The sequence below is a fragment of the Melanostigma gelatinosum genome (genome assembly GCF_949748355.1).
Source record: "Melanostigma gelatinosum genome assembly, chromosome: 10".
NCBI lineage: Eukaryota > Metazoa > Chordata > Actinopteri > Perciformes > Zoarcidae > Melanostigma > Melanostigma gelatinosum.
Window position 1 is genome coordinate 15,259,096 of NC_136643.1, and position 18,449 is coordinate 15,277,544.

At 40.8% G+C, this 18,449-nt stretch overlaps 2 protein-coding genes across 9 annotated transcripts in view; both read left to right on the forward strand.

The window, feature by feature from the left end:
- LOC306783189 (dedicator of cytokinesis protein 9) overlaps positions 1-8,625 on the forward strand; it is a 69,565-nt gene extending 60,940 nt beyond the window's left edge. For 4 of the 8 annotated variants that reach the window (XM_079276734.1, XM_079276735.1, XM_079276736.1 and 1 more), the window contains exons 39-52: positions 162-277; positions 478-615; positions 704-886; positions 1,412-1,525; positions 1,642-1,857; positions 2,083-2,349; positions 2,884-3,006; positions 3,126-3,239; positions 4,298-4,444; positions 4,536-4,746; positions 5,424-5,614; positions 5,719-5,819; positions 5,915-6,053; positions 7,535-8,625. In XM_079276734.1, the coding sequence (XP_079132860.1) occupies positions 162-277; positions 478-615; positions 704-886; positions 1,412-1,525; positions 1,642-1,857; positions 2,083-2,349; positions 2,884-3,006; positions 3,126-3,239; positions 4,298-4,444; positions 4,536-4,746; positions 5,424-5,614; positions 5,719-5,819; positions 5,915-6,053; positions 7,535-7,660 (2,186 nt within the window). In that variant the 3' untranslated portion in view covers positions 7,661-8,625. The remainder of the gene's footprint in view (positions 1-161; positions 278-477; positions 616-703; positions 887-1,411; positions 1,526-1,641; positions 1,858-2,082; positions 2,350-2,883; positions 3,007-3,125; positions 3,240-4,297; positions 4,445-4,535; positions 4,747-5,423; positions 5,615-5,718; positions 5,820-5,914; positions 6,054-7,534) is intronic. The other 4 variants (XM_079276738.1, XM_079276739.1, XM_079276741.1 and 1 more) reach the window with 2 other exon arrangements.
- Positions 8,626-9,171: 546 nt separating this feature from the next.
- slc15a1a (solute carrier family 15 member 1a) lies at positions 9,172-16,580 on the forward strand (the record flags this gene model as incomplete). The annotated part of the gene is made up of 22 exons (XM_079276623.1): positions 9,172-9,222; positions 9,668-9,755; positions 9,897-10,038; positions 10,700-10,819; positions 10,938-11,037; positions 12,504-12,594; positions 12,721-12,804; positions 12,905-12,987; positions 13,096-13,182; positions 13,277-13,366; positions 13,452-13,496; positions 13,590-13,622; positions 13,718-13,806; positions 14,248-14,329; positions 14,420-14,539; positions 14,687-14,830; positions 14,916-14,962; positions 15,179-15,286; positions 15,381-15,486; positions 15,828-15,965; positions 16,132-16,239; positions 16,332-16,580. The coding sequence occupies 22 exons, from the start codon at positions 9,172-9,174 to the stop codon at positions 16,578-16,580; spliced, it is 2,205 nt and encodes a 734-aa protein (XP_079132749.1).
- Positions 16,581-18,449: the final 1,869 nt, after the last annotated feature.

Below are 18,449 nucleotides of genomic sequence, written 5' to 3' on the forward strand. Positions count from 1 at the left end.
TTGATTTTGTTCGTAGTAAGATTGTTTCAGTTTGGAATGAAATTGTGCAGCTTTGCCTTTAACACTAAGGTCTCATATTTCAAGAGATGTGATGTTTAAATGGTCCTTCTGTGCACCGGTGGGGGTGAAACAGCTTCAACTTCCTCTTGTGTATTCTTCAGCCTATAGTCACTCGGATGCAGACGTGTTGAATCAGTCTCTGCTGGAGGCAAACATCGCTACTGAAGTGTGCCTGACCGTCCTGGACACGCTCAGTATCTTCATCATGGGATTCAAGGTAACATAAATAACATAGTGCTTGGCACACATTAACTGTACTAGTGAACTTTGCATTGGCACCATTTTTCTTTAAATGCAGTATTTAGGTTTTAATAATTTATTCTTCATAAAAAAAACAACCTGAATGTGAATCTTGTTTCTGTGTTTTAAATCAGATTTCGTCCGTTTTTTTAAGATAATCGTCCGTTTTCTCCACAGACCCAGCTGTGCTCTGACCACGGCCACAATCCACTAATGAAGAAGGTGTTTGAAGTCCACCTCTGTTTCCTACGGATCAATCAGTCAGAGACGGCCCTCAAGCAGGTCTTCACCTCACTGCGCACCTTCATCTACAAGGTGTGAAGGATGTCGGTTCACCCGCCTAACGGTTCTCTGTTGTTGCTTGTGATGGCCTGATGACCCGTCTCTCTTCTTCACCCTCCAGTTTCCTTGCACGTTTTTTGAAGGCCGTTCTGACATGTGTGCTGCTTTCTGCTGTGAGATCTTGAAGTGTTGTAACTCCAAGCTGAGCTCCATTCGCAGCGATGCAGCCCATCTGCTCTACTTCCTCATGAAGAGCAACTTTGACTACACAGGTCGCAAGTCTTTTGTCCGGACGCACTTACAGGTGGGATAGTCCTTCTGTAGATCTAACTTATTCAAACAATTAAAGCTCTCATGTTCACATTATTGGAACTTAATGTCCTTAAGACCCTGGACCTTGTTTATTTAGCTTTATACTTCATGATCTTTCTTAATGTTGCGAGAAATGCTTATGAGCAGAATTTTAAAGAGATGTTGCAGAGTTCTAGCACAGAAATGATGCGTAACCTCTAACAGTTTGGGGTCCTAACTGTAAAATATGGTTGAATGCAATGAATATATAACAATGTAATGAATAATGTTGTTATTTTGTGAAATAACCTTTTTTTTTTTTTTTTTTTTTTTACTTTCCATTCAATTTTATGCCCATTTTGTGGCAAATGGAACTGTTAACTAATTGGTTTATTTTGCAATTTTCATCATTACTATATTTACACATACAGTTTTAAGGTCTGTGGGACCTCAAACAATGATGACGTAAAGCCAGCAAGGCTTATACAATATTTAATGATAATAATTCATAATAATATGTTTCTTTCTCTATTTTTAGGTGGTGATTGCTGTCAGTCAATTGATAGCTGATGTGATTGGTATTGGAAGTACCCGCTTCCAGCAGTCTCTGTCAATAATCAACAACTGTGCCAACAGTGACAAAACTATTAAGGTCAGCAATTCATTCATGTGAATGATGGTTCCACTTTATTCACAGTTAAAATATGTATATGCTTAAACTAGCAATGACATGACTGACTGCGCTCATCTCTGCATCCTCTTTAACAGAACACAGCCTTCCCATCAGATGTGAAGGACCTGACCAAACGCATCAGGACAGTTTTGATGGCCACGGCTCAGATGAAAGAGCACGAGAGAGATCCAGAGATGCTGGTGGACCTGCAGTACAGCCTCGCCAAGTCTTACGCCAGCACGCCTGAACTACGCAAGACCTGGCTGGACAGCATGGCCCGAATCCATGTGAAGAACGGAGACCTGTCAGAGGTCTGTGATCAGGGACTCTCTGTGGCTGAATAGGTTGGACTTTGCTATGATAGTGGCCAATTGAACAAGTGATAGACTCACTTTAGGTCTGTGTGTGGGGATGTGTCTAGACAGTATAAAATATCTAATTTGTTTTGTCCAGTTTATTGCGGGTGATGCTGTCCTGTAGAATAACTAATAATTTCAACAGCACTTTGCATATCTGACCTGAGTTGTTGTTCACAGGCGGCCATGTGCTATGTGCATGTTGCAGCGCTTGTGGCAGAATACCTGCGGAGAAAAGGTGCTTCGATCATTTATTTCCACTTGCATGCCACACGACTTGTTTTTGTTTGCCTAATGTGGCCGATTGTTATTATATTGTCTCATCTTGTTCTGTGCTCAGGCATGTTCAAGCAGGGATGCTCAGCGTTCCGTGTCGTGACTCCAAACATTGATGAAGAGGCAGCGATGATGGAGGACGTTGGCATGCAGGACGTCCATTTCAATGAAGTATGTGACTGTGCTTATGACCGTGCTAAGATTTGAACAAGTTAGCAAGAAGTCAGTCTGTGGTCTGACCACATCATTCGTTTTAATTGATTACATTTTGTATTTTAATAGAGACTAGCTCCTGCACCCGCTGAGGTTGAATGCACTTTTTGTGAGTTGCTTTAAACAGAAGCATCTACCAAAATGAATATAATGTGCATGTATTGTCCCAAGGCATATATAATTATGTTCATCCATTGCAGGAAGACAAAACATTTAACATCTTATTTTAAGCTCTCCAATATTCCAGTTTTTAAATATTGAATAATCAAATGTTTAACATCATTAAAATTATCATTATTTCAATATTATGACCACAAAAGAGGTAGCGTGAGACACACTTATACGTTCTAAAAATAAATACGATCTTAAAGAAGGCAATTTTTCCGGCTCTACCTGCGTTTCACGGCACACTATAATACATGTAGATGTGCAGAAGAGGCGTCGATTTATCGAATACTGATCTAGTATTCTCCATCTCTTGTTGCCCTGCAGGACGTCTTAATGGAGCTTTTGGAGGAGTGTGCAGATGGACTGTGGAAAGCTGAGCGCTACGAACTCATCTGTGACATCTACAAGCTCATAATCCCCATTTATGAGAAGCGCAGGGACTTTGACGTACGTTCAACTTTTTTATCTCCCTACAACAAGTCCATCTAATTTAACCCAAGTGTTGACATTAGTATCTACAAATACTAAACCCCATTTTAAATGTTATTTTTCATGAATTTGCACAGAAACTGGCCCACCTGTATGACACACTGCATCGTGCATACAGTAAAGTGACCGAGGTCATGCACACAGGAAAGAGATTGCTGGGCACCTACTTCAGAGTGGCCTTCTTTGGCCAGGTGAGTTTATTTTTATTTTTTCAAAACAAACATATTGTTTATTTGATTGTTTTTGCACGAACTGTATTTAAAATGATATAATTTCACAAAAGAGCAAAAGTATTAATTTGGTTGCTGAATGTCTGAAAAAGTAATTCACACTAAGCATGAGCGCTGCTGAAGATGTTTTATTTTTAAGAGCGTGACCACATGCAGTGGCATTCTCTGATCCACTCTAATACCCTTCTCTGCTTTCTGTCCTCTTTGAAGGCAGCGGTAAGTTGTGCAGTAGACCTTGCTCGCCTTTCTGGGCAGCATACGTCTTTGTGTGGTGTTGGTGCTGCTTGTACTTCACGTCACCACTGCTTTTTACTCTTTTTGGAACTGTGTTGCATGGCGCTCTTTCACTTTTGCACTCATTCCAGTGTTTCTGCTTTTGTGTTACAGATCTGACTTTATAAGATTTAGTACTGACCCTCATTTGTGTCGTCTCTTGTGAAATAATTGGTTGGGTGTGGTTACCTTAGAGATAAACACATCAATGTCTCTTCCGACATGGTGGTCTAATCACTGATGCAGTAGTGTGAATTAGAGAGCGTTGATTTTATTCAGGTTTTAGGTAGTTCTCATGAAATAACAATGGTTTTATTTTCTGCTGGCCACACCCCTGTAGCAGTACCACTTTACAGACTCAGAGGCTGAGGTAAATCAATAGGAACGCCAACATTGCAGTTGGACTGCGGTGATGTGTTAGGCAGTGTTGTGCTCCTTCTCGAATGCAATCGATGCTTTTTCAAGTGCATTGCTCATCTTTTAGCCGTAGAGTCGTCCTAATCTTAGGAGCAAACCCTTGATGTGCATGGCTTCACCCATCTGTTCATTGGACTTTTGACCATTTACTTACAAGACGACTGACTAATCTAAGTACCCCAACTTTTTCATTTCAACAAATTGTTGTAAACCCTTCCACTCACATCCCATGTATGGTTCGATGTGGCACTGTTTGCGTCTTTAAATCTTATTAGATGAAGATGCTGTTTGTTTGTTATTCAGTCTGACCATGTGTTATCTGTCTTTAGGGCTTCTTTGAAGATGAAGACGGTAAGGAGTACATCTACAAAGAACCAAAATTCACTCCTCTGTCAGAGATATCTCAGAGGCTCCTTAAGCTGTACTCTGACAAGTTTGGACAGGAGAATGTGAAGATAATCCAGGACTCTGGAAGGGTAAGCCTCTGTGGATATTTAATTTATGATGAGCGTTGACCCATAATTCTCATAAAATATGTCACTAATCTGTACTAATGACTTTCTGCAGATTAACCCCAAAGACCTGGACTCTAAGTATGCGTACATCCAAGTTACACATGTGACCCCTTACCTGGAGGAGAAGGAGCTGGTGGACAGGAAGACAGACTTCGAGAAGAGCCACAACATCCGTCGCTTCGTGTTTGAGATGCCTTTCACCATATCGGGCAAAAAGCAAGGCGGGGTGGAGGAGCAGTGCAAACGCAGGACTATACTAACCAGTAGGTAGCTCTATATACTGTTAGTGGTAGTGGTGGCACATATGCTGTTGAAGGCGTACTGTTAGTCTTTAGTAGCTAGCTGATACTGAGTTAATATAGATGTTTTAGAAAGTTCCTACAGAACACATTACACAAATGTTATCACAGGCTGAGCAGCTCTGCTCATCACTAATGAACTGATCTCGATGTGTAAAGGAACACACATGAAGATAATCTAGATGGTGTCTTCTGCATCGAATGATCCTAAATCTAAAAAGGGCTACATGTTTCCCTATCCTCACAAACTTTAGACCACCGTCTCCCCTAATGTTGGATATTGACACATTTGATAAACACACTATGTGGAAGGCTGTCACATGGGTATCGGTTGTTGAGGCATTACACGACTCAGCAGAAAGGTCCTGTGCATAAATGGAAGATCTTGATTAGATTCTGAACGCGTAAGCTGTTTGTCAAGGACCTTTCCTAATCCTAATCACAGTTATATTGTTTTATTTATCAAAAGTTCAACCTTGCATTCTTATCTTTATTATCTGAGAGCTTTCAAAAGATGCACGGTACACATGTGAGTGGATCCTGAGCTGTAAATCTCAGAAAAGCACATGCGAGGAGAAAATAATTCATAAACTAAGAGGCCAGCTGTTCACCCTCCTCCTCTTCATGTTTCTGTCCCCCAGCCACGCATTGTTTCCCCTACGTAAAGAAACGTATCGCAGTGATGTATCAACACCACACTGATCTGAGCCCCATCGAGGTGGCCATCGATGAGATGAGCAAGAAGGTGGCCGAGATCAAACAGCTTTGCTCCTCCAGTGAGGTGGACATGATCCGCCTGCAGCTCAAACTACAGGGCAGCATCAGCGTCCAGGTTCCTGCTTTGAATTTTGCAAAACCATATCCACACATACACACACTGGACAATACCTAATGAAATGATCACAAACATGACACGACTCCTACGTCTTCCCTCAGGTAAATGCAGGACCACTAGCATACGCTCGAGCTTTTCTGGACGATGCGAGCGCCAAGAAGAATCCTGATAACAAGGTCAAACAGCTGAAAGAGGTCTTCAGGTGAGATGAGCTGTCGACAGCGTACAATGTGTGTACGAATCTATTTCTGTGTAATTCTCCTTTAATACGTCCTAACGCTTTGCTTTTTTGAGCAGGCATTTTGTGGAGGCATGTGGCCACGGTTTAGGTATCAATGAGCGACTGATCAAAGAGGACCAACAGGAGTATCACGATGAGATGAAAGCCAACTATAGAGACCTAGCGAAAGAGCTGTCCATCATCATGCATGAGCAAGTGAGTATCAGTGTAATTACATTCTGCATCACTAATGTCACAACGGTAATCTGCTGAGACGTGTTTTTTCCTGTGTGCGTGCCATTAGGTAAATGTTTGATAACGATTGATAACATGCTCTTTGATAACACCATTCTCTGTTTCTCCCTTGTGCTGACATGAACAGATTGGATGGTAATGCAAAAACCACCAGTGTGCACTAAAGACTGAGTTGCTAATTGTTGATCCAGCCAGACAAAAAAACAATCTGTCCTCAGATATTAGCCAAAATGTTATTGCTTTAAGATTGTCAAACCGTTACAACCCTGATGTTACAGGGATACGTGCAGGGAACAGGAAGCTGCTAAAGCTAAGGTCCATCTCTTGACCTTAAAAAGCACAGAATAGATTGGCAAAGTGAACTGATCGGATCACAGGCGGGCCTTATCTTTACATCCATTGCAAAACTTAAAACCCAATATTTGAACACATAAATGCTGTACACAATGCATAGCCTGTCTCACACTGCATAGGGCTGTCTAGACCAACAATCACTAATCTCTTTTAGATTGCTGACATGTATGTTTTCTGCATGTGTGTAAAGTATGCATGTACATATACGTTTGCGTGTGTATATGTATTCACATGCATCTGAATGTATGTGCTTATGTATTGACATGTTTCTGTATACAAATGTTTCTTATACTTTGAAGGATTTCTTTTGTTGATGTTACAAGGATTGGTTGTTTTTACTTATTTTTTCTCTATATCTAATCTTCATAAAAGGGGTTCTGAGACTCCACCTTAAAAGTCAGACGTTTTGATTTGCTTTCTTGCTGAGAGTTATATGTGATGATTGATACTACTGTTGATACTTTCTGTACGGTAAATACACATCTAGAGACAGTACAGAAAGGAGAGTCAGTTTCTTGTTTCTGTGTCAGGAGGGAGTCCCAATCGGAGAAGTGAACGTGAACACAGATAATGACCGATTCTTTCGTCCCATAGTCACCAAAGTACACATTGGACCCATTTTTCACAACACCCACATCTTCTGAACAGTCTGACATTTTGATCAAATTTTTCAGAGCGATAAATCAGGAGGATAATTAACTTTGTTCACCTCCACAGACTTGGCAACTAACACACTTGAAAACTCGAGCTAACACATTTTCGTAAAGCTTAATATGGCTGTTAGCTGTGTAATGTAATGTGTACGTAAATGCAAATAGTGGAAAAACTATTTGCCAGACTGAGACAGGCAAGCTTTCAAGTTTCCACCTGTTTCCAGATTGTATGCTAAGCTAAGCTAACCTGTTGCTTGCTGTAGCGTCGTATTAACTGCACGTGTGTGTGGTGTCGATCTTCTCATTTAACTCTCAGCAAGAAAAAGTAAAACTATCCCTATAAATAAGGGCTTCACTCTGCAGTAATTAAGGTACGAAGCAATCCAAGATGGTATCGTAAACGGTTGTGAATATCTCATTCTTCTTCACTTCCAGATCAGTCCTGTGGAAGATGGCATGAAGAGCGTTCTCCCAGACTCGCTTCAAATCTTTAACGCCATCAGCGGCACGCCAACCAGTGCCACTATCCACGGCATCCCCAGCTCTTCCTCTGTGGTATGATGCCGGCAGGGGTTAGCCTTGAACTTCACGCCCTCTATACTCGCCAACCAGGCATGCCGGTGACGCCATATTGTCGCCAATAAACCCGATCCTCCTTCTCTTCAGTCAGCTCAAAGGGAAACTGACAAAAGCACAGACAACTCTGACCACCTCTCACCTTTCTCAGTGAACAATGACCCAGGCACTGGACCTATTTAATGATTACACGGCACTGTGCTGGATGTCTGTGACAGTACTGAGGAGGATCCTGGGACCAGAGAGGGGATCATGCAGGAGAGATGAGAGACTTTGCTTTGGACAGACACAATGTTTCACCTGTTTCTACCTGAAAGGACTGGTTTTCCATGGACACTCCTCTTGTGATCTTTAATATGCATGTCATTACATTACAGCCACCACCTTCCCAACAGCCCATTTTTGTTTATTTTGATGTTTCACGTTGTGTTTTTGTATGTACAGTATTCCACTTTTATAAGCCACTGTATTGATGTGTCGATGAACAGTATATGCTGCAAACGTTGACGCTCGTCTCCCTGTACATGAAGTTATATTTCTACTAAATGGCGTCCTATGACTCATGTTAGCATTCAACCTTAAATCACTTCAATGTCTTAGAATGGGAGCGTTTTTAAATATTTAAAGCCATTGCATACAAAAAGTATATCCCAAGTTTATTAATGTATATAAAAAAGGAGTGTGTGCAATATTTGCAAAGTATCTTGCTGTGTGGGGCTCATACACTGTAAAGAGGATGTTGACCTTCTTGCCAAAGCGATGAGGTGTCGAACCAAACACTACGCCTACTGTGGAAGTAATATGAAGCTTTTACCATTTTAGTGTTCATTAAAATTGTTTTATATTTGGGCAGCAAGGTATTTTTTTTTTCTTATTTAACACAAAGTCACTGTAAACAGAGATGTTCCCTAATGCTTATCTTTTAAATAAAACACACTCATTTCTCTGCACTTTTACTCATGAATCCTTATTTTCATTCCACATTTATGAAAGTTTATTCTTGTGTTTATTCTTACAATTAGTTTGGTTGTGGAGTTCGCTGAAATTAATACATTTTATGAGGCGTCTGGGACTGAACATAGCTGACTCTGTATCTCCTATATCTCATGTTCCCTCCCATCATAAAAGCAACACGGTCCGCAGTGGTGACGACAGATCAAGGTGCTAATAAGAAGCAATATTACGGAAACACTGCTCGAGTGAAGGATCAATTATCAACTGCTCCCTGCAGGAATCTCAAAAGAATATCAAACTACAGTAGAAGTCGAGCAGCAGCTTCACTCAAACAGTATGACGGGTGAGTTGGCAAACATTTGCTTTTCATCTGTCATTTAAATCAAAAGCAAATATTCCAGTGCAGAAAGTGCAGACGCCTGAAAGACACGTCAAACCAAACATTGGGAGAAAGATATTTGTTTTTAAACGGAGGTAGTCTGTGGGCAACTGCCTTTCTCTCTATTTATGAAATGAAGCCAGTTATTTAAACTGAAATTGTCATGTGCGCAGATAACGAGGATCCCAAGAAACGGAAGGAGAGCAAAGGGACGGTAATGCACTTGATTCATTGAACGTTCATGCAGTCACTTTTTGATTATAATTGTTCATTGAGACTAAATGATAATCCATAGGGATAACAAAGCAACCATCTCAACATGCCATTCACTGTATTACTGCTATAAGTTACTGAATACTAAGCACTACTTCGGGCAAATGTCTGAGGTTGTTGTGTTTTATTTGAGTTTTTACATTGCATGCTACTTTATACCTGCACTTTTTACTCCGCTGTATTTATTTCACATGTATTGTCTTAAACTAATAAAATATCCTCCACCTGATGTTGATCCAATAATGTACTAGAACACGGACAGGCACCATTCTGTTTAATGAGCTTCATTTTGACACTCAAAGTACATTTTGTTGCCTGCGATATGATCTACAACCTGCCTCCACTGCTGCTGAACACCACGCTGATGCTTTTTTTTGATCCATCAGAGCAAAGAGTTGTGCGGTTACCCGCTCAGCATCTTCTTCATAGTTGTGAATGAGTTCTGCGAGAGGTTCTCCTACTATGGCATGCGAGGTGATAACACTGAGTTGTGTAACATATTTTATATTTTTGTAAGCTCATTTATTTATTGACAGTGATGGTTTTGGAAAAAAAACCAGATGATGATATACTGTCAAATAAGAAGAAGCTGACGTTTTTTCTGCCTGTTCACAGCGGTCCTGGTGCTGTATTTCAAGTACTTCTTGCGCTGGGACGATGACTTGGCCACCTCCATCTACCACGTCTTTGTGGCTCTCTGCTACCTGACCCCCATCCTCGGGGCCATTGTGGCCGACTCCTGGCTGGGGAAGTTTAAGTGAGTTTAATTATTTTGTCATTAAACGTATGCAAGTAGAGGATGATTATCTCTCAGTGGTGAAAAGTAACAAGAAGGTACTTAAAGTTACTACGAGGAACTTTTGATTGTTTGTGACACACTCTCAATTAATTACTGATGCCTCTGTATGACCTACATAAGTGAACAAGACCACCAGCGAGAAGACTGGCTATTTTTATATAGTTGCCTGCTGCTCAGCTGGTCCCTGCTGAGAGCCAACACCAACACCAAGCTGCTGGAATCCTAGGCAGTATTGTTGAGTCCACTGCAAGGGAGGGAGGCACAGGAGAACCAGAATCAGGGCTGAGCGGGGCAGGCTGTCAGACCCTGCTGTAGTAAAATGAGAGGTTATCTAAAGGAAGTCTGGTGCAGGGAAACACTACCATTTCTTTCCACAGGGACTGCCAAAATCAACACAAAATGAAAGTTCCTTGTAGTGGCTTTCAGTAAGAAATTGGAGTAGTATATCCCTTTTTTAATTTCAGAAGGAAATGTTTCTACTCAACTGCATTTGTACAGATAGTTAATCTTTACTTTTCAGATTAATATTTGAGATTGAAAGACATTATGATAAGATACAATTCTCTCCTTCACAGTAGTTATTACACCGCTGCTATCTCTTTCCTTCTTCACCTTACAGGACTATCATCTACTTGTCCGTCGTCTATGCGATCGGCCAGATTACGATGGCTGTCAGCGCAATCCATGACATCACTGACACGGACAGAGACGGGACACCAGACAACATGACCTTTCATGTGTGGGTTTCTGTTTTACTTGCCAAATAATTGTGTCCAGGTTGTGCGCTTTAGGCAGGCAGTTTGCATCACATATTTCGACAGTACTCCGCTCATCCACATGTTCCTCTTCACATTTAGCGTGTTGTCCATGGTGGGTCTCTTCCTCATCGCTTTGGGCACTGGTGGCATCAAACCTTGTGTTGCTGCCTTTGGTGGAGACCAATTCGGTGGTCATCAAGTGAGAACAGTCTTCTTCTTCTATAATGTTTACGCTTTGGTTGTGACAATGACATTGTTCTTTATCGCATGTCATCCATCCTTTCTCTCCCCTTATTCCTGCCTCCTCTCTACTATCCACTCTCAAAACATAGTCCCCTAAATAGTTATAACAACACTAAGAGTCTATAGCCATGCTAGCGGTTATGAGAGACTGTTCTTTGGCACGGCAGAAGGAATTCATTTAGACATAAACCAAAACCCTTTTTTGGTTTTGGTAAATTAATTTCATGATGGCACTAGATGAAAAGTTAAAGGAGACCTCCACCAATTTTACACATCAAAGTTAGTTCACAGGTGTTGGAGACTACTACTGCAAGTGAATAACAGTTGTAAACGCCTCAAGTGATGTCACTTGAGTCGGAATCGGTTGGGTCGGAAGACTAAAAGTATGAAAATTACAAAAATCTGGGGGAGTGGATCAGATCTGTAGTGTGTTCGCTATACCTTAGTGAATTAAGCTTGATCGCCTTTGTAATGGAAATTTCATACCCCTTCGGTCTTCCCCTGTCTAAGTGGGTAAAGGACCCAACTTAGTGGCTGGATATTACATGTTATCTATACATGTTTAATTGAATCACGAGGTATTGTTAGGCTAAGTGTTGTCTGTCAATTGTTTGATCCAGGCTAGGCTGAGATTTAGTTGTAGACGACAGTTTGATGCTTTGACTGCACTGCAGCAGCCTCCCACTCAAGCTATCTATCCATAACTCACCAGCATCAGTCAGCAATTTACCAAACTGACAGTGAAAATTCCTGCATCATGTGCCTCATATAAGATCTGGATTATTCTGGTAATTAGTTTGCACGCTTTTTGGCATTGTCCTGTTTCTCTCCTTATCTGCAATTCTTTCCCCCAAAAGGGGGCACGGCCTTGGTGATTGGCGCTTGATGAAACAATGCCTGTCTTGTCTATCTCTGTTTGAGGCTACTGGTTCGGGGATGCAAGCATAATACAGCACAATACAGCCAAATCTCCGACTAAAATGTTAACAGTCAAGGTGCATTGTGAGTAAAGCAGGCGCCAGATTTAGACAAGGAAGTTACTGCTACTTGATACTTTCTCGAGTACCAAAATTGGCAAATAGTCAGCAAATTGGCTATTACACTTTCAAACTGTCCATCTGGAATCTAACAATGCTAATTCAGTGGAGTATTCCTTTAAAGGAATCAAAGTTACTACAGGGGCACATGGATGAGTGTACTAAATTCATTGCAATCCACGTTTTTTTTTACTTTAGTCTTGACCAAAGTGGTGGGCTGATGCACTGACATTGCTGTCCTTGTGTCGCAAAACTTTGGTTGCATCACTTAATATAACAAACAAAGATATCAATCAGTTTTGAATTGGTTACACATCATACTCAGCATTGCACAACATGCATGCAACAGAAGGTAGAAGGTCACGGACTGTATTTCTCTGTGCAGGAAAGGCAAAGGAGAACGTTCTTCTCTGTGTTCTACCTTTGCATCAATGGTGGGAGTCTCCTGTCAACCATTATCACCCCAATCCTGAGAGGTACATATGAACAGGACAAAGGGTGTATGACAAACCATGCCATAAGCATGAGCGCACACGTAATAACAGTCCTTGAGTATGAGTCAAATTTGAATTGTAATGACAGTTGTTTGTCCCAATCTGCAGCTCAGAGCTGTGGCATCTACAGTCAGCAGAAGTGTTATTCTCTGGCCTTCGGCGTCCCTGCAGCACTAATGATGGTTGCACTTGGTATGTCTAAATAATTTGGAGACTATAAAGCAGAAATGTAAAGATTTGGTACATATGCTGTGCACTGATAATGATGTTGTGTCTGTGATGCCCCTTGCAGTGGTGTTTATCGTTGGTAGCGGTATGTACTACAAAGCTGAACCAGAGGGAAACATCATGCTTGATGTGTGTAAATGTATTGGGGTGAGTCTGGTTTACACCATTTGCATCAACACATTCTGCATTAATGTGTAACAACAGTTGATCGAGGTGTTTCTAAAAACATATTTTGTCCTTAACATTCTTCTTCAGTTTGCCATTAAGAACCGCTACAAGCACAGAAGCAGTCGATACCCAAAGAAGCAGCACTGGATGGACTGGGCTGAAGATAAATATACTGTAAGTTTCACGTTACTTAATTCTCTGACGTTTCTAACAAGCTGCTTCATCAGTGGAATGACAGCAGTTGATTATCTGTCTGTCTGTGCTGTAGAAACTCCTCATTGCTCAAATCAAAATGGTGCTGAGGGTCCTCTTTTTATACATCCCACTCCCGATGTTCTGGACCCTGTTTGACCAAAAGGTATTGAAAAGTTACTCGCACCTTAGAAATGCAACATCACTGGCTGCCAGTGGAAGCTGTGCTTTACTCTGCATCTCTATTAAAGGGTTCTAGATGGACTTTGCAAGCCACCAATATGAATGGGAACTTTGTAAGTTTGATGATGAACCAACTATTAACATATTTAAATTATCGAATGTGTTTACAATGTGTTCATGTTTTAATAACCTGTTTTTGTCTGCAGGGGCTACTTGTTATACAGCCTGATCAGATGCAGGTGAGTTCAAATAATTGTATCATGTTTGCGTGGACCGACAGACGTACTGCGCTTTATTTGAGAAAATTCTCACTGTGCGATTTATGTTTTTGAAGACTGTAAACCCCATCCTGATCCTGACACTGGTGCCTATCATGGACAGCTTAATCTACCCTCTGATCAAAAAGTGTGGCCTGAACTTTACGTAAGTATTGCTGGAACTCAGTGAGTCAGCTTTGGGGCTCAATACCTGGCCTTGGTCCCTTGGTCCCTTATTTGGTTATTAAATAACTTACAAAACCTACAATCTGCTCGATGTAGCTTTATACTTAGCGTCTGGCTTTGGGATTGGTATCGATCCTTTCCATCCCAACTCTCGTGATGAGTGAACAAGCAGCATTGTCAGAGTGTTCAACTACAAAAGCTAATGTGTTTTTTCAAAACAAAATTTTGTAGAGAAAAGGCTGATTATTTATACAAGACCAGTGTCATTTTACACAGTCTGATTAGGCCCATATTGTGCTGTCGTTGATGTAAAAAATGCTGATATTACAGTCATAAATCATTTTTAAAGATAGACATTTGGTGATGTACTTCTCTCACATTTTGTAAAAGTCAGTAACAGGATTTAATGTTACTGTAACAGACCTCTGAAAAGAATGACAGTGGGGATGATGATGGCAGCTATAGCTTTTGTCTGCGCTGCTTTGGTTCAGATTGAAATTGATGTAAGTAATGATTATGTTCATCTCCTCATACACTGTAAAATGCATATCAGTTCAGGGAATAATTTATTTTAAATCTCACTCAAATTTCAGAAAACATTACCCACCTTCCCATCAGCCTCTCAGAGTCAGTTGAAATTACTTAACATGGGCAGTAATCCAGTGACGGTTGAGCTGCCTGGCATCGATCCTCTTGTACTTCCTGCAGCTCAGGTATGTCCTTCTACAATAACAAAAAACTTCCACAATTTTAAGATTCATGCAAGTTTAAAATTCTGTTGCATGCAAGCCAAAACACCACTGTCTATGTGCACACATTCCTAGCCCAATGATCGCACAGTTTTACATTTGTTTTTGCAGGCCAGTGATGAATTCTTCACATTTGACACAGAAATGATCAGCATGTCAATAGGCAGCCCTCCAGTGGTGAAAAATATTTCCTTAGCTAAAGGAAAGCGAAAAACGCTTCTCATGACCTCAAACATCACTGACAACTGGATGTTGGTGAGTTAGAAGCACCAAATAATATCAATAAAGACACACAAGAGGCCATCTTAGTTCAATTAATCAACATTCGTCGTTTCCTCAGACTAATGATCTGATTTCCAAGCCACAAGAAGGCAACAATGCAGTCCGGTAAGTTGACACAAATGTTTAAACTGCTAACAAATATGCGATTAATTGATTAATTGACCAACAGAAAATGAATCATTGCCATTTCTAGTTTATCAGGTAAAAATTGTGAAAATCACACAATTGTAACCCCAATCTTTGTCTGCAGATGAAATAGTTGAAAATCATTGTTTTTACTGACTGTTTTTACATTTTCTGCTGAATATGTTCCCATTTCAGATTCATAAATGGAATGAATACAGCAGTGAATGTGTCAACTTCTGCAGCTTCCTTTGGAGTAATTGATTCATTTGATTATTCCAACTACTCCCAAATAAGAAATGGAAAGTAAGGATTTTTCATCTTGACAAAAAATCAATACTGTTTCTTATACTGGAATCATTATTTTATGCAAACACTCATTTTCTTTTCTCATGATCAGGTCCATCTTCACCATACATAATGGTTCACAGTCATGTGAATACAGCAGGGACTTTGGATTTGGAAGTTCATATACCTTCTTTATACCCAGCACTTTGGGACCAAATGTAAGTTTTTGAAAGCTCTTTTAGGAAAATATTAAGCCTTTATAAAAAAAATTGAAACTACATTTTTGTGACCTGTTTTTAAAGATTTGCTTCTTAAGAAGGCAGGGATGGGCTTGGGGCTAAGTGTCACAGACATGGTCGGGAGGTTTGGATTAACGCATTTTTGGTTTTGGTCTTTTCGTGGGAATTTTATGATTATACGAAAAATACAGAATGAGCTAGCCGATATACATATGCTCATTTTTATGCTCAAAATCAAAATCCATCCAGCTATCTTCTTTTCAGTCACACACATTGAGAAACACCATCCTAAAGTGAACTATTGTGATTATTTGTTTCAGTGTCAGGAGTCTGTTTCTGTGGCAGAAGACATCAAGCCCAACACAATTCACATGGCGCTCCAGATCCCACAGTACTTCTTCATAACTGTTGGTGAAGTGATGTTTTCTGTTACTGGTCTGGAGTTCTCCTACTCACAGGTAAAATTGTATACACATTTTCACACCTCATCTTCAGTGATGCACAATCAAAGAAGTTGCAGGACACAGAAAATGAGAATATTTGATTCTGTTTGTCTTTGATAATAGTTCTGTTTTCTTTGTTTTGGGCTAAATTCATCTTGTGTACTTCTTCTGTGTCTTCAAGGCACCTAGTAACATGAAAGCGGTGCTGCAAGCAGGCTGGTTGTTTACTGTTGCTGTGGGTAATTTCATTGTTCTGATAGTGGCTGAGGTTGCAAAGCTTCCCAAACAGGTAAAATAAAAAGACGTGTCTGACATGTTTTTGTGTGACAGTGACCCGCGATGAGGCATTAATACCGCGTTTGTCTTTCTCCTCTTTCAAAGTGGGCAGAATACATCCTATTTGCCTCTCTCTTGGTTGCAGTGTGTTTTATCTTCTCCATCATGGCGCATTACTACACCTACATCGACCCTGCAGAAATTGAGGCCCAGTTCAGTAAGAAGGTTAATGACGACGATGATGAGGAGGATGATAAGAGCAAGCTACAGAAGGCGCAGCTCGAGATGGTCAAGAAAGACTCCATTAAAAGTCACGAAGATGAAGATGATACAGGCAAACAGACCAACATGTGAACATGTATATCTGATGTCGACACGAGGTAGAATACTTTCATGCTGCCAGTGTTGTCCATTTTTGTGTGTGTGTGTGTGTGAGTGTTTTAAATATGTTGTATTCTAATGCCCAAATGACTGGTGAGCAAGGCACACAAAGTTCCCTATTCAGTACAACAAATTCATAGAATGTTATCTGTAGTATTAAAACGACAAAGACTGATGAACCATTTATATATCGTTGGATTTAATTGCTCTTTTGTATTGATGTGCAAGTTATGTTCAAGTACACATAAAAATAATTAATTTCAACATTCTATTCTCAATGGCATTTTATGAATTCTTTTATGAATTCACTATTTGCTAGTTCACGATCACCATGTTTTCCATGGCACAGTTTTCACAAAACTCCACACATTATGACCCATTTACAGTACGATCTGAAAAGATTGTACAGACTTTTTGAATTGTTTTTTATACAAGTTATTACTGACGACCATAATAACCAGAGATGTATGCTCCTCCACCGGTGTGGGAGACTCTTGTCCCTCCTTCTCGTTCGTGTCTCTTGGGTCAGGTCAGGTTACTCTGCTCCGCGTCAAAGACGTGCGTACAGCGACACTTAGCGGCTGACATGGTGAACAGCACCTGCCTTTAAAATGCGAAACGGCAACGTTTGTCCTTTACGACTTTCCGATGAACGCCGCTGTCATGTCGGCCCCCTTCAAGATTTGTCTGCATCTTCTTTCTCAGAAACAGTGCAGTGCAGCATCATCACAAGTCACATCTGATTTGCATGCTATGCTTTAATTTAATTGATTCAACTGGAATAAAATTAATTCATCATAACTTTGATACTTGATTTATGGTGTTTTATCCAGTACAATACATGAAATATTTGGTGGTTCTGGTTCAGAATATTCTCCATTTCATATGATAGGTTTCTGTATGATATAGCCGTCTTACCTGTGACACGTGAACTTCTTTCCCTCCACAAGAAAATTAACATCACACAGCTGCTGAGCATCCAGGAGCTGCTTCAATCCTAATCAGGAGAAACTCCTGGAAGTGTAATCTGAGTGTCCTCCAGATGAAGCCACATCCACACTCACACAGTTTTGGGTATGTGTGAAGCAGGAGCACCCTGACCTGGGACAGAACGCTTTGGAGCAGCTATACCCTTTGCCTCCACATATTTATGTGAGGCCTCCTTCTCTACAATGACTGTGATCAAAACAAAGCAAAGAAACAGACTGTGACTGGAGAAGACCTTGAAGAGTTTATTTACAGATGCTAAATAAATAACCTTATATACTATTATTGTTATTACTATTATTATCGGCCACATCATTGCACAGAATGAGACTAATAGCCAACAATCGAGCGTTAAGTATTACAATTAGACAGACAATTTGGATTTTAATTATTTTTATACCATATTTATCCCGTTAAGGGGGAAATTCGTCTCTGACCCATCCCTGTATAGGGAGCAGTGGGCTGCCTATGACAGCCGCCACATGACACGTCTCTTGCGGTCACCAGACAACCTTCTTAACCCAGTGAGCCACGGTAGCCCACCTCTTCTACCCATCACGCCCTGGGGTCACGCAGTCAGTGGAGAACAATTCTGCAGCGCCTCAGCCTGGCTCTAAAATCTACGGCCACATCGCTCACGTAAGATCATCGTGACGCACGTATTCATGACGTCAGAGCAAGTCGGACGCAAATCTACCCAGCATGCATTGTGCGCTGATCGCCGGTGATCGATTCTGTGCACGCCTGGCTTATGTCGAACGAGCCTAATGACGTCACATGCGCCCTCGCCTCTCCCTCGCTCTGATTGGTCCTCCGGAAAATGAAAATGACATTAACCAAGATGGCGCTGGGCGA